This window comes from Camelus ferus, chromosome 6 (assembly GCF_009834535.1).
Source record: "Camelus ferus isolate YT-003-E chromosome 6, BCGSAC_Cfer_1.0, whole genome shotgun sequence".
NCBI classification, from domain to species: domain Eukaryota; kingdom Metazoa; phylum Chordata; class Mammalia; order Artiodactyla; family Camelidae; genus Camelus; species Camelus ferus.
This window is the reverse complement of record NC_045701.1, coordinates 14,071,461-14,098,495: the sequence shown is the minus strand read 5'-3', so window position 1 is coordinate 14,098,495 and position 27,035 is coordinate 14,071,461. Positions and strand designations below refer to the sequence as shown.

The 27,035-nt window shown below is 46.2% G+C and overlaps 1 protein-coding gene across 4 annotated transcripts in view; it reads right to left on the bottom strand.

The window, feature by feature from the left end:
- The window catches only part of MYO5C (myosin VC), a 91,006-nt gene that overhangs the window by 27,430 nt on the left and 36,541 nt on the right, over positions 1 to 27,035 (bottom strand). For 3 of the 4 annotated variants that reach the window (XM_032481172.1, XM_032481173.1, XM_032481175.1), the window contains 18 exons: positions 25,859 to 25,999; positions 24,236 to 24,361; positions 20,920 to 21,003; positions 19,124 to 19,258; positions 18,618 to 18,715; positions 17,669 to 17,755; positions 17,257 to 17,368; positions 16,291 to 16,502; positions 14,001 to 14,166; positions 13,538 to 13,684; positions 11,482 to 11,646; positions 10,108 to 10,201; positions 7,345 to 7,408; positions 4,362 to 4,542; positions 2,726 to 2,819; positions 2,351 to 2,414; positions 2,189 to 2,269; positions 1,132 to 1,312 (listed from right to left, as the gene is read on the bottom strand). In XM_032481172.1, coding sequence (XP_032337063.1) covers positions 1,132 to 1,312; positions 2,189 to 2,269; positions 2,351 to 2,414; positions 2,726 to 2,819; positions 4,362 to 4,542; positions 7,345 to 7,408; positions 10,108 to 10,201; positions 11,482 to 11,646; positions 13,538 to 13,684; positions 14,001 to 14,166; positions 16,291 to 16,502; positions 17,257 to 17,368; positions 17,669 to 17,755; positions 18,618 to 18,715; positions 19,124 to 19,258; positions 20,920 to 21,003; positions 24,236 to 24,361; positions 25,859 to 25,999 — 2,232 coding nt within the window. The remainder of the gene's footprint in view (positions 1 to 1,131; positions 1,313 to 2,188; positions 2,270 to 2,350; positions 2,415 to 2,725; positions 2,820 to 4,361; positions 4,543 to 7,344; positions 7,409 to 10,107; positions 10,202 to 11,481; positions 11,647 to 13,537; positions 13,685 to 14,000; positions 14,167 to 16,290; positions 16,503 to 17,256; positions 17,369 to 17,668; positions 17,756 to 18,617; positions 18,716 to 19,123; positions 19,259 to 20,919; positions 21,004 to 24,235; positions 24,362 to 25,858; positions 26,000 to 27,035) is intronic. The other variant, XM_032481174.1, reaches the window with a different exon arrangement.

The window sequence follows — 27,035 nt, the reverse complement described above, 5'->3', positions numbered from 1 at the left end:
TAGTGGACATCTGGAATGATCCAATGTGTTTCAAAATCTTCTGTCCTTGTCTAGCTATATCTCTCTTTAAAGGCCCATCATTCCACCCTCAGTCAGGTAAGGAGAGTTTTTCTGTTGTCAAAGTTTATAAAAATGCCTGTGCCTCTGAAGTCCAAATGAAGAATTTTTTGATTGCACAATTGGATCTCACTGCAAATTCTTCATTACACTTTCACCCAAGGAGTAAACAAAGATGTGCGGTCCTTAACTACGGTTCCACACATCCGCTGTGCCCAGGATCACATCTCACCTGCTGACACAGCCCTGAGATCTCCTACTGCTCCCAGGCTGGGCAGAGGAGGAGGAGTCAGCAAAGAAGCTGAGAAGGAGCAGCCAGTGAGACAGGATGAGAAAACGTGTAGAGTATGGTGACCTGGAAGCCAACAGAACAATAAGGAGGGAGAGGAAGTGGTTAAGTCACCAAAAGCTGCTGAGAGACTGAGACGAGGGTGAAGAGGAAGCCCCTGTGCCCAGCCCTGAGCAGGCAGATGCAGTTAGTGGCGGGGACGCACGGCAGAACGGGGTAGCTGTGGAATAAGTGGGAGGGAAGAAATCACAGCTCGGTGGCCATGGAAGAGCACGGCCAAGCCCCCAGAGAGACTGAATGGTGGCTGGAGGAGGTGTGGGGTGGAGAAAGGAACGTTTTTTGATGAGAAGATTCCTAAGACATTTCTTCATGCCTGTAGGTATGAGTTAGAAGAAAGGATGCAGTGGGAAAGAACGGGCATTATGGAAGAAGGATGTTGAAACAGTGAGATGAGCAGGAGACCTGCCTTCTGAACGCACGCCCCTCTCAAGTGATGCCCTTTTACCTTAATGCTTTTTGTTACTTTCAAAGGGGTTAGGGCTAGATTTTAAATATATAGGTTTAAACACACACACATGAATTACAGAATTTGCACCCATCCTACGGTAAACACTCTCAAAATGCTTTCCAGCCTGGGATAATTTTATAATTTTATTTTCTGAACCAGTTATTTCCCTCCTGGAAAACATAATTCATTTTACAGCCGAGAAACTGAACTTTCCTTCACTAATGCGTAACATCTCCCGAATAACGGCCAGGACTGGGGCCCGGGGCAGAGACTCTACCATGTTTTCTGATGTCAGCCTGGTAACTTCATGACGGATGCTCTCATTGATGTCATTCTCTTCTCTAAATAATTTCTGCAGGTGGTTGATTTCTTGACTGAGATGCGCCACTTTGAAGTTCAAAGCTTCAATCTCCTTCTCGTAGCAGTCCTTCTGGGACTGGAAATGGCTCTCCAAGACACTGTTAGAGGAGGGTCAAGAAGTTAACCACACGGCCTTTACCCTGCTGTGCTGAGGACTCTGCGCGTGCACTTGTGCAGCCGTTACGAGAACCCACGATGACAGCCAGGCACTAAGCACACAAAGTTCACTTACAGACACACGGTTACAGGCTGTGGAATTAGGAACATATAATTACAAAAACCTTCTAGCTAGTTAGGAAGTGTTATGTGGTGTTAACGTGCAGTTAATGGTGAGAAATTTTATTTTAGACATTATTAAAATTACATTTTTACTCTAATGGTTAAAATATGTTTTGTATGATGCAACAATGATAAAGATACACGTTATTATACACTTTTCAAAACCCATAGAATGTACAACACACAGAGTGAACTCTACTGACTTGGTGACAATGACGTGTCAATGTAGGTTCACCCATTTTAACAGACGTGCCCTCTGGTGAGATGTTGGTAGTGGCTGTGCATGTGTGGGGGCAGGAGGTGTTATGTGAGACATCTCTGCACTTTCTGCTCAGTTTTGCTGTGAATCTAAAACTGCTCTATAAAATAAAGTTTATTAATGTAAAAAACGGCAGACACCTTAAATTTAAACATATCTATATATCTATAGCAACACTAGCTGACTTATTTGATATAATTAGTTTTCATTGTACAGGTTATGGGTTTTATTACTTGGCCATGTATCCCACAAAGAGATAGTTCTTCGTTACTAAACTAATTCTCTAATCCTTGAAGAAATATTTCCAGGGATTATTAGACCATTCTGCTGTAGGAAATTTACTTTTTGTATCAAATTTACGTAACATAAAATTTTGACTTTCTGGTAGTCTGTTGTCTCTGAAAAATCACAAAGAACCCTGAGGGGAATTTCTCACCGTGTTGCTTTCTTTAGTCCTTCATAAGCAAACCAAAGTTCTCCATCCTCATTTAAATGTTCCAAATCTTCCACAGAGAGCCTACAACACAAGGAGAGTAAGAAAATCATGTCTCTCATGTGTTACACGTCTCTAAGTGCTTGGTAATGCAAAAATGATTACCTGCTTCTTACATCTTCAATGTCATAGCTCTCAAGAAGCTGTCTGGTGATCTCTGACATCTGTTCTGAGAGGAAAAGGCAGAGCTGGTATAAATTACATTTTTTGTGTGATTTCTCATTTCCCATTTCCAGTTCTCCAGCTCCACAGACTCTCTAGCTAACCATCCCATCAGCTGATTAACTCACCAGCTGACTGACCAACCAACCAACCTATCTACCAGCTATGAAGTCAACCAGCTATTCAACCTATCATATATCCACCAACCAGCTAACCAACAGCCTCAGACCAGTCAAAGGACACACTGCCTTCGCAGTGACACCTCTGGTAATAACACAGCCCGCACCCTAAGGACTCAGTGATTCGTGTCTTTGTTACCTCTCATTTCCCGTTTTTGGGACTGCACGTGTTTCTCCACGTCTATCTTCTGTGTCTGAAGTAGCTCTATCTCCTTTTCAAACTCCGAGATTGTCTGAATCACAGCAATGATGGAACCAGGTGAAGAAAAAACAGATATCGTGATTCACATCAGAAAAAGAAGCACTGTCACTGTATTACGCATCCATGCAAGGTGTTCTCACTGCAGCTGCTTAGTTAAAATCTTGTTAAACCATCACTGCCCATAAAACTTGGCCTCAAAGCATTGTTCAATTGTTCAAAATACTGTTATTCCTAGAGTACTTGGTTCTATCAATAGAATTTGCTTTCCTACAATATAAAGGAAAAAAATTTTTACTGCAAGCTTGGGGTGAGGAGGAGGAGGTGGTCATGGGGGCTAAGTTTTTTTTCAGTGTATGATGAAATCGTGGATGTGAGGAAGTGGGCAAAGTCACCACCTTTGTAATTGTGGGTCTGGCCCAGCGGCAGGGCCAGGGCGTGCCCTGGAGGTGTGGGAGTTGGCGGTGGGGGCATGACTGGGGACCACGAGGGGAAGTTCTGGCTGTGGGGAAGAGGCTGTGTGCTGCTCTTTGTAATGTTCCAAGTCACATGTGAATTCACTTCTAGGCTGATTATAACATAGATGCTGATGATAATGGGTTTGTTTTCTTTGAAAATCAGAGTAATTCCCTTAATACACCACACTGGAGAGACTGGACCATCGTTTTAGCTACCGAAGAGGAAGTCAGTGACAAATATTGGTGTCTTACTCCAAGTGCAGCCACATGACTTCCCAAGACGCAGACTATAGCCAGACGAGGTGACTCCTGCAGAGGGACATCAGTCTTACGTGACTGCTAAGAATGAAGCACTCAAAGGCATATGTAGTCCTTCCCGATTCCACGGTCCAATCTCCTACTTTTAAACAATAGCAACCAGGGCTCAGAGAGTATGGGCAGTTCTACTGAGAAATTCAGAGAGAACCCAGGTGAATCTTAGAAGTGACACATCTTCTAAACCATGCCTGGCTAGCATGGCTATTCCGTGACAATTGCAGAGAATATTTGTGTAATCTTAACAATTATTCTATTAACATGTTTCACACATCTAGTGGACGCTTAAAAGCTACCCAAACTTACAATGAAATGGTTGGCACTGAGGAAGAAAGGACACACAGGTTTGTGTTTTCTGATAGGGAAGGAATTCAGATAAGCCTGGATTGTCCAAGCATGGACCATTGCTTGTGTCCATTATCTGCTAACATTTTGAAGTGGAAGATTCTGACACAGTAATTTAATTTTAATACAGGTATTTGTAGATACAGAACAACATGATGGATTATGTAACAGTGGTTCATGTCAATTTATAATTTCATATGGAAGTATTCTCTAGGTCAACATATTTCAGTAACTTTTATGTAAATGGAATTTTTGTAAAGTAAGAATACTGACTTTTAAAGCATGAACAGCAGTACTGCTAAGGCAAAGGCAGTATTGGGGCTACTCTTGAAGGAACTGAAGGAATCAGGGTCCTTCTGCCTTCACACGGGGGCACGTTTAGCTGAGCCGATGGGGGTGAGGACCTGCCCCGCCGCGCGCAGGTCAGACGCGCTGAGAAAGTGAGGAGCAGCCCCTACCTTCGCCTGCTGGCTCAGCCGGGCCACTTCCCCCTTCAGGCCGTCAGAGGTGACCCGCTCCTCCTCCAGCTGGTGCTGCAGTTGCATTTTCTCACTCTTGAGAGATTTAATTTCTTCTTTCAAAGACCGGATCTGTTTCTCATAGTCTTGTGTTTTCAGTTCAAAACTTTTTTCAAGAAGTCTAAGCAGCAAAAGAAGAAAATAATTTGGAACTGTCTCTTAAGTTTTTTATCCTGAATTAGAACAGCACATCATTTTGAAAATCAGAGGAGACTCAGAAAGGAGGAGCTATGTTAGGACCTACTGTGAGGGTCCAATAGACAATGGTCTTATTTCTAGCAGACTGCTTTCTGTTCCCTTAGGGTAAGGGAGCTTCTTATACCTTCTGATCAGAGAAGTGCAACCCTACAGCGAACACACACAGCAAACACAACAGAGGGAGGCTGAACTTAGACTCAATTGGCAGGGGAGGGTATAGCTCAGTGGTAGAGTCGTGCTTAGCATGCACGAGGTCCTGGGTTCAATCCCCAGTACCTCTATTAAAATAAATAAGCAAATAAACCTAGTTCCCCTACCCACCCCCAACCAAAAACCAAACACCAAACAAAAAGACAATGGTTTTTGGGGTGCTGTATCCCTCCAAGCCACCCTGGTTCCATGAGGTCCCCAACAGGGGTCACTTCCCTCAGCAAAGACACACATTCTGCCAAGTTCTGTCCCCTGCTCAGAGACAAGGATCCTGAAGCGGATTGGCTTAAACAAGTTCATACAGCCATTTAATGTGTCAAAGGGTCCAACCCTAGAATAAACTGCAGCCAACCCAGGTGCCCAAAAGGCCATGAAAAGCCAGTTCCTTGAGAGATGGTTGCTCAATTAAGTATGGGGTGACTGATCAAAACAATAACCAAAGAGAGACACAGAACCTAGACCAGCCCAACACAGCCCATGGGGGGCCCAGTCAGAACTGAAGCCGCCTTAGGAGCTCTGTGAGGTTATAAATCACCTTTCTACTTGCAGGGCTATCAACTCAGTCCATTTTATGACTTGCTTTTATAGCACAAAGGGGAAAACCCTGAGGAAGAGGGTCTTATTCCCAATAGGTGCTTGTTTCATTCCTGATAGGTGTTTGTTTCATTTCTTTTTATAGGTATTAACAAACTTTTAAACTTTGTTTTCAGGTTTTAAAAAGAACAACAGTGGTCCTATGAGGCCAGGAAAATACATCTGAAGAAGCAAATTGCAACCAGAAATCTTATGTAAAGAGAATCTTAGACTTGTAGCCTAAACTGTCTGGGAGCGCACCCACTGATTGCGGGATCTTTGAGGCTCTTGAGGTTTGTGATGGGACCAAGTCTTCCCCAGTCAGCCAACCAGGGACTGAGCGGCAAGTGAGTGCTGATGAGGACTGCAAAGAGCTCAAAGAGATCTGACCTCAGGCTGGCTCTCCAAGCCCCTGCTTGAAATAACCTCTCCCAAGTGGCCAAGGAACACCACGAGATGCCAATAGCTGAGCTCCTCTTCTAGAGTTAAGAGTTCACTGAAAAACAGACTTGTCAAGGTAAAGAGTTAGCTATCTCTATTTAAAAACTGATGTAGGTATGATCCAGCAACTCCACTCCTGGGTATACAACCAAAGAAAAGGAAAACACTAATTCAAAAGGATACATGAAACCCCCCCTCTGTGTTCATAGCAGCACTATTTATGATAGCCAAGACATGGAAACAACCTAAATGTCCACTAACAGATGAATGGATAAAGATGTGGCATATATATGCAATGGAATATTACTCAGCCATAAAAAAGAATGAAGTTATTCCATTCATAATAACATGGATGAAACCAGGGGAGTTTTATGCTTAGTGAAATAAGTCAGAGAAAGACAAATACTGTGTGTTATCGCTTATATGTGGAATCTAAAAAGTAGAACATATGAATGAATATAACAAAATAGAAACAAACTCATAGAAGAAACTAGTGGTTACCACTGGGGAGAGGGGAGGGGGAGGGGCAAGATCAGGCTAGGTGATTAAGAGGTACAAACTACTATGTAGAAAATAAATTAGCTACAAGGACATATTGTAAAACACAGGGAGTCTAGCTAATATTTTACAACAATTAAAAATGGAGTATAATGTGTAAAAATTTTGAATCACTACATTGTACACCTAAAACTAATATAATACTTTAAGTCAACTATATATCTAAAAAAAATTGATGTAGGATCATGAAACTCCTTATGTATCTGTTAACTCTTGGAGCTCTTCAGTGACACTCTCTCCTCTAAATTCTTGGCATCCTGCCCCAGCCCCCCAGACCCAGGCTCTCCTAACTTCACAGGAAAGATGTACATCCTGCCACCCAGGCAGCCCTGGGCCTTTGAGCCCTTGACAGAGACAACAGAGACGTGCCAAGAATGTTCCATTTTCCCCCAGCACCCTGGAGATTTAAAAACCTGTGAGTTGACTCCTGAAGAGAGGGGAGCACAGACTGGAGCCTTTGGACCTTAGCAAAGGGTTTACTACTGTCACAGGAAAGACGGGGCTGGAACAGTAAAAAGTCATGGGGACCCGTTTTAATTTTTATGGGGTGGGTTACATCCCTTATTCTCTGGGACAAGAGTCACATTAACAGACACAATGTGGGGTAGGGGGAAGGGAGGGAGGTTTATAAAAGGCAATCATCTTCATCCTTGGACTTGATGGATGCTGAAAGAGGTAGCAGTCTCTGAACTTCTGTTTTGGCAATAAAGGGAAAGCAAGAAATTCCCAGGGGTGCACTGTGCCCACGGGTGCAGAACCTGTACAGTGTCTGAAAGGTGTACACTGGGGACTTAGCTCTCACAAAACTCAGTCGCTCACTTCCTAAAAGTATTCACACCCTGCTCTCCTATATCTGTGATCTGCAACTGCAAGCTGAGAAGCAAAACAGAAAACAGCAGAGAGAGAAGAAAGCAGCGGCTTTAACACAAATTAGATTTCATACATTCTTTGTCGCTCTTCTTTTTGAACATCATCAAAGAGCTGCTTGGTGAGGTCGTCCATTTTTTCTGTGAAAAGAGAATGCTCTTTGAAATATGTCGGCAAAGCAACACCTTTATCACTTCATGTCACGTTTGAGAAAGTGAGACTGCAAGAATAACCATGTGATATTTATTCCTAATGGGATTTAAGAGGGTAACTGTCATTTTTTAAAAATTGAAGTATAGATAAAAGAATTTCAAAATCATCATCCTCACCCATTTGTTGTGTTGGAATCTATAGTTTCATTCATAGTTCTTTTATTGGTCTGAATACCATTTGTTTTATTAAAACAGATATGTTGGCGTTGAAACAACAAATATTAAAAGTAACAGAAACCCTTTGGAAAGAAAATGATCGATTATGGGGTTGTCCATGTCAGCACTACTGATGCTTCAGCCAGGTACTTCTCGCTGTGGAGAGGGGGCCGTCCTGTGCACTGTGGGATGTCCAACACCATCCCTGGCTTCTACCCTCGGGAAGCCAGTAGCACCTTTGCTCTAGCTGTGACACCAAAAATGTCTCCAGTCATTGCCAAATGCCTGGAGAGGGAGGGGGAAACAAAACCAGCTTGGTGGAGAACCACTCATTCACGATAACCAAGAAAATAATAAAGCATCTGTCTTCATCTGGGGAAGAGGAAACATAAAAAGCCGCTGTTGCATTTAAACACAAGAATCCAACACAAAGTATAGGGCAAGCAGGACTTGACCACTAGGAAACAGTCACTGGGGTTCAGGACAGTCTGTGGTTAGGACAGCCCCACGTTCCCAACGTGTCCACACACAACAGGTGCCCTTCAGAACAGGGGCTGAATGACAGATGCAGACAGCCCAGTGTGTGCTTAGTGTACACCTCACTCTTGAGTTCTACCTCATTTCTGAGTCCTCCCCTGGAGGGGAACCCAGGGATGAGGTGACAATAGCAATCCTTCAAATTACTTGGTTTAAAAAAAAAAAGCCACCAGTTTAATAGTTTGTCTAATGCAGTGTAAAATGTCCCTGAATCAAAATGATTGCTTCAGAATGTCATGAGTTGGCCAGAAAATACTAGGGAAAATGCTTAAGCTTTAATTGAGAAGCCACCATACTTGGTATAATTTCAATTTTTAAGTCTTTCACAGAACCGACGTCAATTCTGGTGCTTACCATCTTGGGACATTTTCAAATGGGCTTAAGAGGCTGCTCAAATGGGACTTTCTTCCCCAAAGCAACTTTGTCCAAGTTGGAATCTCAAAAAAGGGAAACAGCATTCAATGACATCTCTTAGCCAGATGTCACAAAGGTCAATGGAGTTTGATGCTTTCATAAAACTCTGTTTGCCATGTGAAGGGAGATCCACAGGATAAGCAGTTTATAAACACTGGGTATGCAAGTTTTCAGGCACAAAATTATCCATACAAACATGTCAAATACATAATTTTCAGTACACACTTGTAGGAATTTAAATTTGTTTTCTGGGAAATTCCCCTTGTAAAAGTTAGGAAAAAAAAAAACCAAAACCAAATATTCAAGAGGTATTGTAATAAAAAAAAAAGGCGAACGTGGATGAGCCCTTCCCTAATTCAGGTTCAGAGTTTACTCACAGACCTCTGACCTCCTCCTGTTCATCACTGACACGTACACAGACTCCAATGCCCAGGTCATCAGCCCTTAGACACAGGGAAGGGGCATGCGGCATCTGGAGCAGGAGGTCGTGCCCACCCTTGGCATTCCTGAAATGCCCTCCTGCTCTGCTGGCCGGGGCTCAGGGTGCTTACTTCCTCCTCCTGACACGTGCTTCTCCTGCACTTGGACCAGAGCCCCCAATGCTGCTCCAGATCCTGGCATATCCAGCAATGGCTGGGCCTGATGTGTGTGTGCTAGACCCTGGGTCTGAACCCTTGTGCTCTTGCTGCCCCCCACGTTGGAGCTTAAAGAACGGATCCAGGACAAGATAGATAATCCAGGGTGGGCTCTAACCCATCTGGTCAGGAAGCACCAGGCTCACGTCCCTGCTGCCCTTTCTGGCATTTAGCAAATGCTTGCAATTAGAATTTGAGTTGGACAAATACAGACAGGCAGAGCTAGGCCAAGCGTGGCTGCTCCACACCCCGAAGGAAGTGATACTGCGGGTCCTGAGGGTCTGCATCTGACAGCCCGGGGCCCATGTGGCTCAGGGCTAAGCAGGGCCCCCTGCTCAGAGCCAGGACAGTAGCCGAGGATGTTGAGTACCATTTGGACTAAGTAACCTGGACAGAGCTGAAATCTGAGTGCAAATCCTTGACAAGGCACAAACATGCCCCCAACAGTCCCCTGACTATGCGTCAGGATCACCACAAAGTTTACAAAAACAAACAACAACAACAACAACAAACCAGATGTCTGAACCACCCTGGCCACCGCCACCCACAGACACACGGGTGCACACACCCACAGACGCCCCCTCCTTCTGATACAACAGCTCCAGGCTTACAGCCCACCCGTCTGTACTCCTGCAAACGGTCCAGGAGGTCCTGCGGCACAGACAGGGTCTGCTGAGCTCTGACAGCAGATGCAAATAAACCAGCTGAATCTGCAGGACAGAATGGCCACAATTTTTAAAAAGTTATTCTCTGGAGCGGAAGTTTCCTCATGACACCAGCGATCGCTAGTCCGGCCTGGAAGGCGGCTCCCGCCCAGGACCCTGTTCGCGGGCGGCCGGCCTGGTGAGCGGGGAGGCGCGCGCGCTGGGCCACCCGGGGCTTTACCTTTCATCTCTTCAGTCTTCTCCTGAAGCTTCAGCTGTATTTGCTCTTTTTGTGTTTCCAATTCTGAATTATGCTTCTGAAGCGTTGCCAATTTCTAGCAAAGGGGAGGAAAAAAACACTTTTTTTTAAAATCTCATTTCGAGTTTTGTCTCCATCGCTTTTCTCGGTGAAGAGCTGTGTATTTTTAAATCAGTATTTTCTGGTCTCGGCTCCCGTCCACAGGTAACAGCCGGCACCAGCCCACTGCAAATGCTGCATTTAGCTCCACATGCAAGGGCTCCATGTGATTTTAACAGACACTGGTGTCCAGCCTGGCCCGGCCATGGATGAGATCAAGGACAAGGAATCAAATCCAAAGTCTCCTCAAAGCCAAAGAACTCCTTTGTCTTTTTCTTGGTTATAAATAGCCAGAGTATTTATACATCTAACATGATATAAGCAATTCATGATAGAAAGTGGATTCACACTTTAAGAGTGTTATGACTCAGGAGGGATGTGTGGTCATGATAGAAGCTCTCTTGGTAAAGTGCCTGCTGGGCTGAAAGCTGGGGGCCCCTGGGTGCTGACGGCCAGAGATTGGCAGTACGGGAAATGCCCACAGCCATGCTGGTGCAGCCGGGCACCTGGTCATGAGGAGGGCAGAGGGATGCCCTGAGGCTCCAGGCTGCCACAGCCCCGGGTGCTGTAGGACTTCAGAAGGTGCAGCAGAACAGACAGTAACAAAGATCACCTACTTTGAAAATAGTTTATGCTCGTGCAGGGCTCTATGACAGTCATTTGGCTAAATTATTCCATCTCATAATTTTATCCTCACGACAACCCTGTCAGTCCTTTTTTGTTATTCTCATTTGACATATGAGAAAACCAAAATTCCGAGAGGGTAAGTGATTTGCAAAAGGTTGCCCAGCCAGATGGCAGCAAAGACAAGATTTGGACCCAGCACATCTGATTTTTACATCTACTGCTCTTTTTACTACACCACAGAGATGACAACTGCCCAAGCTTTGCACTGCTGCTCTGGGGAAGATGCTTCCAGGGCACACACCAGACGGACAAGTGACAGAGGACCCAGGCCGTGCTGGAAGAGAGGGAAGCATCTGGTCCTAGCTCCTTCTCCGGCCTTCCGTCACTTTACACAAGTCGAATGGAAGAGGAAACCATATGTGTTGCTTCTTGAAGGGTTATCCTCCTCCTCCCCCAGACTCTAGGCCTCCAATCTCCCCTCCCCTAAAACGCAGGCTCCCTTTGGTAATGGAAGCCAATAGAAATATCTGATTTGTTCTGAAGAAATCTGCTTTGTGGGAAAATGCTGTGCTATGTTCTTGCCCGTGGAAAGGCTCACAACCTATGTCCACAGTCACAGCCAGCACTGACCTCCTCCACAGAAGCCTTGTATCTCCTCCCCTTCTCCTCATAATTGTGCCTGTGGGCAGCTGCCCTGTCCAGTTCTGATTCCAGCTTCTGAATCTTCTCCACGTCACCGGCCCGAAGAGCGGCCAAGCTGGTCAGCTTCTCCACCAGCCCATGGTTCTCTTTGTTCTGCAGAAAAGAATCGTCAGGTACTTGGGGGTTATCGCAAATAAAGAGGCTGTTCCACCTGCTTCACACAACTTTCATCTAAACCAGAGGTTTATTCACACTGACCATATCCGTCATTGCAATGGCTTGTCTGAGCATCCTCGCCCCAGTGAGCACAGGGAGGCAGGGCTGGTCAGGCACATGCCTTCCTGAGCTGGAGGCTCTTTCAGTCCAACCCTGGAGCTCCAGGCCAATCCTAATGTTGTGGGCTGAACTGTGTCCCCTCTGTCCCCCAAAATTCAAAGTCCTAATCCCCAGTACCTCAGAACATCACTGTATTGGAGAATTACATCTTAAAAGATGTAATTAAGGTAAAATGAGGTCGTATGGGTGGGCCCACTGGCTAATCCTGACCAGTGTCCTTGTAAGAAGAGATCAGGACCCAGACACACAGGCAGAAGATGATGTGACGACCTAGGGAGAAGCCATGCGCAAGCCAGGGAGAGGCGCCTCAGAAGAAAACAACGCTGCCAGCACCTTGATCTTGGACTTTCTGCCTCCAGCACTGTGAGAAAATAAATGCCTGTGGCTTAAGCCACCCAGTCTGTGCTGGCTTGTTATGGCAGCTGGAGCGCACGAACACCTAGTATGGAGCTCAGGCCATGTGGGGACTCCCACTGGCCCCGCTCCCAGCTGGCCATGGCTGTTTTTCAGCGCTGTTCTGCACGAGCTACACAACATGCAGGCCTGTGCACAACAGCACAAGGAGGGGAAACTGCATCAAAACCCCAAGTTTCTGGTTTGCACATTCATCCATTCACCAAGGACCCTATGGTACAGCTTAGGGTTAAGTTTAAAGTTTACTGTAGGAGAACCTTTTGCGACAGATGCAGGAGTGAGTTCTTCAGATGCGCACTCCACAGCCCTCCCCCACTGGCTGGGGGTAGAGGGAGTTTTTTCCTGCCAGTGGGAGTAGTATGAGGAATCTTCCCAAACTAGGCAGGCTGCAGCTAGACCACATGAACCTTTGGGCAAGTTAGAAAAAGGCAACGCCTCTGGGCCAACGCACCTCTGAGGGAGAATGGCTTGGCGTGAACTTAGCATCTTTGTGCAAATTAGAAAAAGGCATTCCTGCTTCAAGGCAGTACAGCTTTTCACCAAGACATGTCGGCTGGCAAGTGAAGCCAGACTGGATTTCAGCCCCACCTGCTCTCTTGGGCGGATGCCCTTGTGCAGTATGCAACCTACACAACCATACATCTCTGCCCTTTAGAGTGTGCTTCTGTTTCCCAGCTCAGGTTGTCCATGTACACGGTTGGAGTCTCTTCACATGGGCATAAATCTTAACAGTACCAGTGAAAAAAATTAGTTTATCAATAGTCAATCTAAAAAAGAAATAGAGAATTTTATTTAAGCCAATCTGAGGATTCTAACCCAGGAGACAGTCATTCAGAAAGCTCTGAGGATTGTTCTACCTGTTAGAGGCCAAAGCAAAATTCTGTAAGTTTTTGAGACAAAGGGTTATATATCAAAGTAATTACACTGACAGTTTACACAGTCCTGCAAGGCAACTAGTGGGTCATTGTGATTCTTTACCAGATTAAGGAAGAAATGTTATCTCTTAAGGAGCTACCTTGCTGGCACCAGGAAGAAATTGCTTTTTTGAGGGGCGTGGTAAGTAGGCATTCCTGTGTCTTCTAAGGGGATCTAGTTAATGTATAAAGCAGATGCACAATACACACTAAAGGGGAGGGGATCGTGGCTAAAACAGCAGAGAACATTTTATGTTACATTTTTCTTGTCCTGCCTTAAAATAATTTCATTTCATCTAGAGCATAGCTAAGGAACTGGCCCAGCACAAAATAAATCTGCTAGAAAAAGTAAATATGAAAGATGCATTCTGAATACCTACCTGATCTTCTAGCTTCTTCTGCAGACGCTGAACTCTGTAAGTAAGCTGAATGTTGAGCACGAATCGTCGGATATTCTGGAATCTGCGTCTGGCCAGCCATGCTCGGGCATATTTCTGAAGGATCACAGCCTTGTGTTGCTCCAGCATCTTTAAAACAAGATTTTGTGAAATGCTAACTGGATCGCCACTTTTTCTCATCAGCCCCTCCACTGTTGGGAGATGCAACTACCAAAATAATTCTACAGGGTAAAACACCAGTTTCCTGTCATCAATCCACAGAGCCCTACTACCTAGAATTCTGAAACAATAACCAAATCCCACGTGTAGCTGACAGTTTCAAACTGACATTCACATCCCAGAACCCCCGCTCCCTGCAATGTCTTCATGCAGAAAAACTGTCACAACTACTGTTAGTGAAAAATAGCCTGAGCCCTGGGAAACCCGAGTCCCAGGAAAGCCGCACCTTTCGATACCTCCTCCTCGCCAGGAATCCTCGAGTGTAGGCCTGGATGGTGATGGTGGCCACGCGAATCAGCTGGTACAAATTGCGAACGAGATACCCACGACAGTACTTCTGAATGACTATGGCTGCCCACGCTTCTTTTAAGGTTCTGGCGGTAACAGCTCTCCTTGGTTAAAAGAAAGGTAGAGTGAGTCTGTTATCCACGGGGCCCTGACTTCTACTCCAGATCGACTAGCTCACGAAGGGCTTTTTCACTAAGGCATATCAAATATTCTGCAAATCTACACAGTAAACTCTGTATGTGGTTTATGCTAATGTCGACTTAAGATCAGCGTCATTACCTCTCCTTTCCACCCTGATCTGAATGTGGATCTGCTCCAGGCACGAGACACCACATGGGAACTTTCACACCCTTCACATTCAGGCCCAGCAACCCACCATCACTCAAGCACCTGCAGAGACTCTGACAACAGGACTGTACTTTGACACTGCACTTGTTCATTCCCCCGACATTCCTTCTTGTGGGAGATCACACTGGAGGCTCTCAGTCAGGATGGGGGTGGGGGCTGGAAAACTACTGCCTGGGGGCCACATCTGCAGCCTCCCCCCCTCTACTGTCAAGTCTTGCTGGAATACAGCTTCACCTCTTATTCACACATGGCCCATGTCTGACTTCAGGCTACAAAGGCTGAGTTGAATGGTTGTGAGAGAAAATGCAGGACCCGCAAAGCCCAGAGTGTTTGGCCCTTACAGAAAAAGTTGGTTGACCCCTGTCTGAAGGACTGGAGGTGAAGACGAAGTTCTTACCTCCAGAGTTTCCTACCTCGTGAGTCAGACAGTCTTGGAAATGGTCAAGTAGGATAAGAGGAAAAACAAAACTACTAAAAGGTCTATAAGAGAGATCTTACTGAACTACCATTCTGCTCAGGAAGAGCTAACATGTGAGCCAGCCTCAATGAAAAAGTAGGATTTTTAAGTCAGTGAAGGCTGGAAAAGGCACTTCAGGCTGAGGGCCTGGCGAAGGCATGGAAGCCTTAGCAGTGCCTGAAATAGAAAAAGAGAATTTGTCTGAAATCTTTGGAAGATAAGCTACGTGGAGCAAATTGGTAGTCAGTGAGGTGAGAAAAATAGTTGGGGACCATTTGTTGTTAAAATATATATATTTGTTGAACACCTACTAAATGACAGCCCCTGTGCTGGGTCCTAAATACAGATGCAGTGGGAACCAGGCAGGTGTGGTCTATGTCCTCACAGCACTTCCATTCTCATGTTTGCGTCTAGGCCCAGCAGGGCCCTGAACGACAGGTCAAAGGCTGAATGCTCTTCTGTGGGAAACAAGGGCTCTGGAGACATTAAAGGCAGGAGCAGGGCCGTGGCTCACTCAGGCGCTGCTTTGGGAAGACGGGAGGGAAGGACAGCTGGAGGAGGGCTGTGCTGTTAAGAGTGGGAGGCAAGCCATGATGAAGGCCTCATCCTGGGCAGGGCGCACAAATGGAATGAATGGGACAGACACAGAGGCGAGCATGCCATCGACTGCCAGGCCCGGGAGACTGCTGCTGTGAACTGAACCAAGGGCCCGGGAGGGTAAGGCTGGCTGTGTGTGTGTGTTAAGATAATGGCTCTAGGGTGCCGGAAGGCAAGTCCAGACAGCCCTTGAACACCTGCCTCCTTGATTACCCTCACAGGGAGAGAAGGAGGGAGGCAGGGCAGACACAGAGAAGCACAGAGTGCTCTCCAGGAAGGAGCCCAGCATGGCTCTAGGGAGTACTGCAAACTGTGGGAGGGGCGAGGGGCGTGGCCGGCGGAACTGCCCTCTTCTCAGGCAGCCCCACCCAGGGGCTCAGGGCCTGCTGCCAGAGCCTTGCCAGGGCCCACTCCGCACTGTCTGCGCCCACCACCTGCACTGGTCAGCGGCTACCGATGGTGTGTTTACTCAGAGGCTTCAACTAGGACCCTGATCATCTCAGGCGTTTTCAATTCCCAGGAACCAGGGGCACAGCCCCTCTAGCTGATCTCCCTGGGAATTCTGACCCTCTTCAGCAACACCCTGAGGGGCTTCCCTCTCTCCAGGGTCCTGGTTGTCACCTCTGCCACATGGCGACAGCAGGCAGAGGCAGCACTACCTGCTCCCGAGGAAACACCGGCCTCGATGCTTGGGGCCGCCTCGGGGACCGCACGCACGCGTGCACGCGCACGTCTGCACCCAGGTCCCAGAGTAAAGGACGCCCGCCCCCTGGAAGTGCTCAGCGAAGAAAGTGCAGTTCCACATGTTCCCTTGGTTCCAACATACCTCACGGTTTGCTGACCCCGGAAGTACCGCTGGATGACCAGGGCGGCTCCTCTCTCCCGGAGGAACTTTTTTCTCTGCAGCCAGCCACGGATGTGCTTTTGTATCACAACACAACCCTGCCTCAGTTTATCCAGCCGGAGTTTCTCTAAATAAGCCACTTGCCCTGCTCTGAAGAAAATTTTGGTTTTACCCAGCTGGTACTGATTAGAATCCTGGAAGACAAAAATGACATAATCAGAAACAAATCTTTCAGATTTTCTACAGTTATTTGGGAATGATGTGTGGAGATCCAAACACACTATAAACATTGTTATTTTGACATATCCGTTCTTTCAACAAGCAGAAAAGTTCTGATCGTGACCTAGAAGTTCATATTGTCACTTGTTTGTTTAAAGCCTCTCTGGGGGAAGAAATGGGCTTGAGGCTGAGGTGTCTGTGGGTTGGGAAGGGGGACATTGCTGATGATTCTTGGTGGGACCACTGGAGACCTCCCGCCTCTTGTATGTGGTTTCCAGAGAAGAGCAGAGGCACCTGGAAAGGCTTGGTTTCCATCTCCATTTGGCTTCCCTTCACCACCGCTTTCCTGGCCATCCTAGCTGCCTCCCCACCTCGCTTCCACAACTCATGGCTCTAACTCCACACTGAGTGCCACATTGGAAACCCCTGGCTTAGTGACCATCTAGCTGACTGTAGCCTAGGCCCAGCCCACGGAAGCTCCCTGTGTGGGAGGACACAGCAGGACAGGAGGACACGGTAGGGCTGGGGAGGCCAGGGTTCAAATTCAGTCCTTCTTGCTGTCAGGAGACGATGCCCCGGGAGTGGTTCTACTCTGGTCTCCAGAGCACACACACGCTCGGGGCACGTTTCCTTGCTTCTTAGGCATTCGTGACAGTCACAGCCCTGAGACAGAGGCAAAGGCGCGGAAAGCATGCGAGAGCCCACGGTCCCAGAAGGAGCAGGACTGACCTGGATGAGCCTGTGCAGGACCACCCTGCACACCTCCTGTTTGTCACTGAAGGAGAGCTCCTGTTTGGTCATGAGGATCCCGTAGCGACTGTAGAACTCGATGTACGTCCACCTGGAAGGTCAGGGCGGACCTAATGAGGCGGGCTGGAGGGAGCGCGTGGTGTCTGTGGGCCCCACAGACCGGGCAGGGGGGGGGCAGCGGGCCACCCAGACTAGTGCGGAGACGGCGGTGGGGTGGAGGGGCCAGGGCCTCTGTCCCACACGCTGCCTGTTTATCGCCCTCTCTGGCCCTTATGAAAGCTTATGAATCTTACGAAAGTATCGGGCAGAAAACAGGGCAGCCCCTCCTCTGATTCTCAGCACAGACCTGAAGTTGGGCACTTTTCCCCCAACACAAGGACTGACAACATACCTGGAAGGATAGCTCTGTGCGCTGATGCGAATCGTTTCTAAAACCCCGCAGGCTCGCAGCTGCTGAACGATTCTTCTGGAGTCAAACCTTAAAGACGACAACGTGAGGTGGTGTTAAGCCGTCATAACTGAGGCACAGGCCCATCAACAGTGTAGCAGGCCTGGCCCGACAGGGAGCTTCTGGGGAGCAGGGTCCACCTGCGCAATCCCCAGGCCAGGCGCCCGGCAGAGGCTTAGTACATACGTGCTGGAGGTCAAATGAAGACAGCACCTCTGTGTTAACAGTTCAGAAAGCTACACTGATGACACAGAGAAAGGAGAAGTGGATTCTGATGGAGGTGACACACGAAGCCTGGTGGGGAAATGGATGAGTGTGGAAGAAACGTCCAAGCTCACCAGTCCTGGTGCCTACTGGAGGCTGAGTCCCCTTCACGAGACACCCACAGGTGGCCCTCTGGCTTAGGTTTGACCCACCGGGGACCCAGAGACACAGTCACCACCTCCAGGACAGAGCTCCCCACTTAGGCACCTCTTGGCTCGAGTCAGCTAAGAGACTCCTGACTTCCACTCCTGGGTCTGGGTCTTTGCCTTGGGGCTCCAGAGAACAAGTCTAAGGGCTCATGCCATGTTTGAGGGCAAAACTTCAGACCCCGCTGTGGCCTTTTTCCTACGAACACACACACAAATTCTTACCGTCTAGGGAAATGTCCTGGCTTTTGCAGTTGTACAATCTTTAACTATAAACTAATTCTTTCAAATCTAGGCCCTCTGCTTAATCCTGGAGATGAGAGCTTAGCCAGAGGGGTTGTGCTAACATGATACGTAGAGAGCATGACTGTTTTGAATCATTTAAAAACCCAGAAACAGTAAACTTCAAGATAATGCTAAGCAAATTCTCCAGCATCATGACTTCCTCGGTGTTTCCCTGTCTGTTGCAGAAGAATACTTACTCAAAGGGCAATTTCTCATCATTTGGCTTGATGCAGCGGACATAGTGGGGCGTGGTGGCATTGAGGGTCTCCATGAGCAAGTACAGGGAGCTGCGGAACTAAGAAACAAGGTCAGACAACAAATGGCGTGCTGGAATTTAATGCTGAGATCAAGGTTAAAAAAAAAAAATGTCCAACCTTGGCAAGTTACTCAAGAAGAGGAAAAATTAACTTCTTGCATAAACATCTGAAAGGTTTCGTCTGTGTCTGGATTTATCAGCATGTCCTGCTCTAGTGGACAGAGCCCTTCCCAAATAGACAAGGGCTTAGTGAATCACGTTACAGTGCAAACATGTGGTTTGCTCAGGTGGGCATGGCCTTAGAGGCTGAGGCATGATGAGCTCCGACTCTTTGCATTTGTATTAGATTTGAAGAAGCCCAGTGCGCATGTCCAGGCCTGGAATGGGTCCCACCCACGCCTGGCTCTCTGCCCTCAGCCCCCTCACCCTCACGCACTGTCTCGGTACCTTGCTTCCCACTGTGCTCCGGAAATGCTTGTTGTTTGACTTGATGACTGGCTTTGCAGATTTAACTGTGATTGCTGAACTGAATGGGGAAGAAGGAGCTGGATTCTCTTGAAAAAAGCTGGCACAGAGATGAAACTGGAAGGAACAGAGAGGGTTTTCATGTCCAAGGTGCTCACCCACAGCCCTCAGCAGATGCAATCAAGGAAATGGTCACAACAATCCCATCTCAGCCTGTGGAGGGTACAGAAACAATCTCGGCCGAATCTCAGTTCCGCAAGGGGGGTGTCCTCACTCGGGATGACTGGTGGCTTCTTTCCCAGGAATGGGAGCAGGAAGGAAGCCATGTGACTGTCTATATGTGGGTATCACTCCAAGTGTCAGGAAGGTAGAAACATTTACTACTTCTACCTCTGTGCCACGGCTCATGTTGCTTCCGTACTTGGAATCTCCTCCCTCCTAACCCCACATTCTCATCCCCACAGATCCAAACCCTACCCATCATTCAAGGTTCTATTATAACATTCTCAGCCCCACCACCTTCACAATACTTTCCCGGGTGCCGCAGCATGAATTAATCCCAACTTCCTCTGAGCTTTCTTAATTTTTTTTTAATCTATACCTCTTTTAAGACACATTACTTTCTACCTTGCATCAGTTAATGTCTTATCTTCTCTCTTAGAGTAGATCTCATGTTTTTTCCCTTTAGATTAGACATTGAGAGTCTCCTTTGGGGGAGAATTCCTGCCTCATGCATCCTTGCAGCCCCCGTGGAACAAGTGGACCTGAGATCCCCAGGCCTCTGACAGCTGGTGGGCTTAGTGGAGAGACCCATCTGTACTTCTCTGCGACCTGTGTTCCTCTTCCAGACCGGACCCCAGGTAAGCTGGGGTGAGGGAAAAACTGGCGAAGTAAGTCAACTAATTTTGGACACAATAGGAATACAGGCCATTTCTACAGTCAATTCTCTGTCGTAAATTCATTTTAATAACTGAAGTTGTCATGGCCTGTGATTTATTTGTGATTACTAGTGGAAGTGCTCAGGCTCATCTGGGAAACTGTCAAAATTTTAAAAGAAGGAAAATAAATATGATAACCAAATTGTCATAAAAATGAAGGATGGTGTATGAATTTTCTTTATTCTCAAATTGAAGATCTTGAATCCTTAAAATTCTTAAATTAAAGGAAATGTTTAAAGAGGAAAAGAAAAAAGCCAGAAGTCACTCTTTGGAGGATACTTCCTCATGCAGAACCACGGATTCGAGGGGCTCACATGAATAGGGCAGCGCTCCGTCTTGCTTTGGTTTCCCTTGGGCACTCACTGAGCACTGCCTACCATTGCTGGCTTTCTTGTTTAAGGCATGTTGCTCCCTCTGGGATGTAAGCTCCAGGAGGGCAGGAACCCTGCCTGCCTTGGGCCCTGACGTACCCCCAGAATCTAGGACAGTGTTTGGCACATGGTCGGTGCTGTATAAGTATTTGGGAGTGAATGAATAAATTGTGAATTACGATTCTTTAAGTGATCATATTAGCTGTCCCTCCCCTCTGTCACCTGCATGTTCGTTTTCTGACTTTGCATATAATGGACATCTGCACCTTTTCAGAAGCTACAAGCATATTTTAGTGACAATTCTAAAATAGTCACTTTTTTTGTCACTTTTTTTTTGTATAGAGGAGCTACAACTTGCCACTACAAGACAATTAACACGCACACACTTGTCACTCTCTCCTGATACACATCGAGATCCACGTCAAGTACATAATGAATAACCTTAATTACCGCTCAAGACTTTACAAACCTTGCTTGCTCTCAGAATTTCAACCAGCATGTCATACACGGTGTCTCTGTTCTTCTCCAGGAAACCTTCACATTTATACTCTACCTATGCGAAGAAAGGAATTCATTATTTCCAAAGAGGCAAAAGCAGATAGTATCTAAGTACCACAGGTTTCTTTTCCTTTTAAAGAAAGATTAATGGAGGGGCTGTAAGGGCCATGTTTTAAAAACAGATTCTATTTCTATTTATCACAGCAACCAAACTACAGAAGCTTAGAAAGCTGGGACTATGTCATCTGACGGAAAGCCCCAGGCTCTCCCACTGCCTAGACTTCCCATCGGCCACTGGCTGCTGATCGCCCTGCACTCACCTGTTAGTTCTATCCAGCCACAGGTGACCAGTCAACCTGTGCAGTTAATATAAGGAAATCTGACTCAGGGCTCCCTCTGCCTTTGAAGCCACCAGGACAAGGAAGAAAGTTCAGTGGTGTCCTTTGGGTTCAAACAGAAATGTCTTCCTAAATCAGCATTAATGTGGCAGAAAGGAAAGAAAAACAGACCAGCTGACCACACAGATTTCCAAGGCCACAATACCCTTAGAGTTAGGTTTAGAACGGGTCAGTGTTTGCCCTGTTTCAATTTGACTTAGAAAAACCCTCCATGAAGGCCTTTCTGATTTATAAGGCTTTTTGAATTCCTTAAACAACAACACATTCTGGGTGGCTGCTTAAACATTCAAATCTCTGGGTAGTTACAAAGCTACAGTCATCAAAACAGTATGGTCCTGGCACAAAAACAGACACATAGATCAATGAGAGAGCCCAGAAATGAACCCTCATTTTTATGGGCAATTAATCTATGACAAAGTTGGCAAGAATGTACAACAGGGAAAAGACAGCCTCTTCAACACATGGTGCTGGGAAAACTGACTGCTACATGCAAAAGAATCAAACCGGACCACTCTCACACCATACACAAAAATAAATTCAAAATGGATTAAAGATTTAAACGTAAGGCCTGAAATCATAAAACTCTAAAAGAAAACACAGGCAGTATGCTCTTTGACATCAGTCTTAGTAACACTTTTTTGGATATGTCTCTGCAGGCAAGGGAAACAAGAGCAAAAATAAACAAATGGGACAACATTGAAAGCTTCTACACAGCAAAGGAAACTATCAACAAAATGAAAAGGCCACTTATTAAATGGGAAAAGTTTTTTGCAAACGATATATCTGATAAGGGGTTAATATCCAAAATATACCAAGAACTCATGTAACTCAACATCAAAAAGAAAAAATAACTCTACTAAAAAAATGGTCAGAGGATCTGAATAGACATTTTTTAAAAGACGATATACAGATGGCCAACAGGCACATGAAAAGATGCTCAACATTGCTAATCATCAGGTAAACGCAAATCAAAATCACAATGAGATATGACCTCACACCTGTCAGAATGGCTATCATAAAAAAAGGCAACAAATAGCAAGTGTGGACGAGGAAGTGGAGAAAAGGAAACCTTTGTGCACTGATGAGATTGTGAATGGGTACAGCCACCATGGAAAATGGTATGAAGATTCCTCAAAAACTTAAAAACAGAACTACAATATGATACAGCAGTTCCACTCCTGGGTATTTATCCAAAGGAAAGAGAAACACAAATGAGAAGATATGTATCTATAGGCATCTCTACTGCATCCCACTGCAGCATTATTTACAACAGCCAAGTCTCTGGATTGTGTATTTTAATACATGATATATATTCTTCACAAAATTAAAAAATAAAAAATTGTAAGCAAACAGGCTGTCAGAGGTGCTGGAATCTGGAGGCAGAGAGGGTGTTCAGAGATCCCTGAGCAAGGACTCTGCTTTGCCCCCTGGGTAGGAAAGTGTCCTTACTAGAGCAGAGTTTGGGTTAAGAACCAGGAACACTGGCTGTCTGTGAACACGCCTTTGTGAATAAAGCACATGGATTGCTGTCCAGATTCTTCCAAGCTTGTGTGTGAGGCTCTGGTATGAATGAGCAAAGGTGAAAAAAATACAGAGTTTTCCTGATCCTGGGAGGTTGTTTGCAGGGACAGTGTCACAGGCGGCTGAGTGCCTCTGCTGGGGGCCCTGGGGACCAAGGGAAAGCGTGCTGACTTGCTGTATCTAAGCACAGCTGTCTCACTTTCAAAACAATTTTATTTCCTCGGCAAATGAAATTGAGGACCTAAGCTAACTGTACAGGGTGTGTGGTTTCTCCCCACCAACCCACAGTCCACACAACATGCTGCATTGTTAGCCCTTTTAGGACGGACTTCTTGGAAGTGCCAGGTGACAAGATTAAAGGTACAGAAACTCTGTACTAGAGAGACGGTCTCTTGAAGTAAATCCCATGTGTGCTTTGCATGAAGGCTCATTCTTTTCCCTCTTTTCCCCATGAGGTCACAACTGTGAAATTATGAAGGACAACAACTAGAAAATATAACTTGATATATCATCATTCATTTCATGTGCATCTTTTCAGGAACCTATCTGAGAAACTCTGAGCACTGAGAGGCAGTCACGTTAAACAGCGCTCCTCTAGCCCACAAAGGTTATTACCGCTGTCCAGCTGGCTGTCCCCTCCTCTGCCCCCTCGGGGACTCAGGCACAACCAGCAGACTCTAACCCACAGCAACAGCCTCTAGGACAGTCAAGCACAGGCTGTCCCCACGACCCCCAGGCACTGGCCAGGCCACTGGAGTAAAAGCCGACTGGACAATGGCACAGAGGGCAGGAGCTTCCTTACGGAAGGAAAACAAGATGAGAGCATATTTAGGGCAAGTGGTTATGGTGATTTTTATTTTTTCCTTTCATTTCCTAAGCTTTCTATAATGTGATTTTTTAAAATAAATTTTTATTAAAGTAACATTTTTTCATAAAAAATAGATAAAGAAGAAAATAAAGATCACCTAGAAAGTCCATCATCTTGAGTCAACCTATGTTACCAATGTCATAAATACATTATGACAATAAAAAAGGAAAGCGTTGAAAAAAAGACATACCTTTCAATGTAGGAAACAACTATGCTGTCTTGATTATAATAATTTCATAGAGAAAATAAACTGATAAAAGATTAGTGAATTTACAATAAATTCAAAATCAGAAATGAGGTCCACTGGCAACACGTTTATCTTTAAAGCAGTACAACTTAAACTCATGGACTTTGTGATAAAAACAAATTAAGAATTGTTACACACACACACACACGCACGTATCCTTCATCAAAACTACACACTAAGTGTGGCAATCCCACCAGCAAAGTCCCCGGCCTGCCTGCTTCTCCCAGGAAGACGGCACCGGTCCAGACTTTACCTTATCAGCAAAGTGCTGGATGATAAAGGATGTGTTTGACATTCTGGGTTTTTCAAACAAAGAGTTCTTGTTGACAAAATTATTATACAGCTTTTGAAGCCAGTTTTCATCAGTTCCATGCGGTAACTGGAAGAGAAAAGCAAACCAAGTAGCAAGTAGGAAAACTAGAGATGAAAGATGAACAGAGGCGGGGAAACGCGCTAATTATAGGAAACCAAGATGAGCTCCCACCTCGGAGGGGGTTGCGCTAGATCTGAGGCTCCTTTCTAAAAAGCAACTCTAGGCATAAATGTGTCCTTGATCTTAACATTCTTTAGAGTGATATTTAAACAGACGTATCAGTGCCTTTTTGGAAGAACAAGATACTATTGACAAAAAAGAAATGGTCGTATAATAATGTAAAAATGAAGGGTTTTATTTCTGCAAATTTGGCAGTATTTTAGTTTTTCTTCTCAAAGAAGTCCAAAGGTTCAGGAAAAGGTAGCATGGACTCCATTAGGTGAACATGGTTTTTATTCTCAGTTGAACGGGGGAAGACTGGAACCCAAACGTAGTCCTCCCCATCCTCTGCCTCAGGAAAATAGTTTTTCTTTTACTTCACTGCCTCGTTAATAACTATCTCCTTGAAATAAGACCTTACCTACTCAAACTAAGCTAGTTGCAAAACTTGTTCTTGATACTGGTGATTTTGAAGCCATCAATTACATTCAGCCTGAATTCACATCTAATAACCCACTGCGTCCAAATGACTCCTGTATACGTCTTTGTGACACTGGTCACCCAGGGGATGTCTCTGTAGAAGGGGTACAAATATGGCCTAGAGGCTACCTTGGCCTCTGCACCCTTCCCCCAGTAGATCACTCCAGATGTATGGCCCTGATGCCTGCCTTCAATCTCACATCACTGCAGGGGCTGAAGCACAGGAGGCACCAGAAAGGACAATCTGTGAGAAGAAACATGGGATTGAGAACTCTAGGGAGAAAATGCCAGGAAGTCTTCAACATAATTATTTTGAGGGGGTACCAATAAATCTTTGGAAAAGAAATAAGATATATATTTAAACATCAAAATAAACCAAAAAATGAATACTGTCCTGGGGACTGTTTTTTCCTGTGGCCCCATGGGGGACAATGCTAGGCTGACTCACTGTGAAGTTGCTCCTCCCAGAAGGTAATAATAATACTAGGAAAATTCCTAGAGACTCTTTTCTTAGTTTTATGATGTTGATTTTCAGCTGCACCTCCTGATGGGTGACTCATAGAATCAGGAAGTAAAACAAAACTCAGTTCTTGTTAGTTATGAACAACTGGCGTGTGGCCACCTGCTGCTTCCATGTCCACTCCATATATCTATCCCTGGGGACAGCTTCAAAGGGCTCCTCCCTGCTGGGCATGACCTAAGAGGTCACGCATGTCACCCAGGGGTGGGCTACACAGGCTGAAGGTGGGAGGTTCACCCAGCTCCCTGAGGTTCCTGCTATGGACTGCTGTCCCAGCATTAATATCCAACCAGTTGATAACACATCTGGAATTTACATGGACATTAAAAAAATCCATTTTGCAATACATTCATCTATGACTACTCCAAAGTTGAAAAAAAAAACCAATGATTTAAAAAAGTTACCAAGCATTCTTCATCCAGTAACTCCAAAATACCCATTTTTGCTTCAATCAAGTCAATGACTGGTTGATTGTCGTAAAAATCTATCAGAGTCCAAGGGATATCTTCCTTCATGTATTCTTCTTGTTCAAGTTTAAAGACGTGCTAGGAATCCAAAAGTTAATACAGAAAGAAAGAGAATATGAGTGTGTTTCTGAAGAAGAGGTCACAAGTATTTGGACAATGTAGACCATGACTAATCTGTAACGTTTACATAAGACCCTGAGGTTCACGCCACCCCCTTGCCTGTGATCAACGCTGCTGAGGTCCTAACGTGGGTCTAGCTGTCATCTTCCCACCCAGACTGAGTGGGTCCCCATATCCTGGGGTGTAAGGCCTGGCCAGCCTGCCACCTCCAGAACCCAGGGTGGTTCTGGAGCCCCTCCCTGTACACAGCCACAGCCACAGCCACTGTCCAAGGCAGACCCAACCTCTTTGTCTGGGTGGGAGCCAGCCTGCCCCAGAATGCTGGCTATAGGGCCCGTGTGAGAAGCCAACAACATGGAGAGCTTTGTTCACTGCTTGTCTGGGCCATGAGGGTGTCAGGGAGGCTTCCCAGAGGGCTGGCTCAGGTCCATCCTGGCTGTAGGTGGCAGGAGGGGCAGGGGCTGTGAGGAGAAAGGCTCCCACAGGAGAATCTCAGTGGGAGCTGCAAGGAAGCCCAACAAGTGGTGGTTGAGAACCAATGGGCACCCGCACAGGCCAGAGAAAGAGAGCGTCCCAGAGTAATGGGGGTGGCGTGGGGGGCGATGGGATGAGACTGCAAAGGATGGCAGAGGCGAGATCGCATCAGCCCTCTATGTCCCCCGGCCCCAGAGAACCTCGGTCCTGTGGCCTTTTCTTAGGGGCAGTGAGGATCTATGGAGTTCACGAGGAGACCTGGGTTCAGGAAAGATAACTCGGTCTGGAGGTGGGGATGGTTTTGAAGAGGGCAAGACTAGAGGCAGAAAGCCGAGTCAGGACCCAGCCCAGTGTTCTGAGGTGGCCGGGCACTGTGGGAGGAAGATGAGCAGGAGCGAAGAGGTTGGGATGAACATTAGGCTCAAGACACTGGGTCAGTGGCGATGCATTAACCACAAAAAGGAGTGTAGAGGGTAAGGAGGCTAAGAGGGGAAGGTGGTGCTTTGTCACTGTTCAGCTC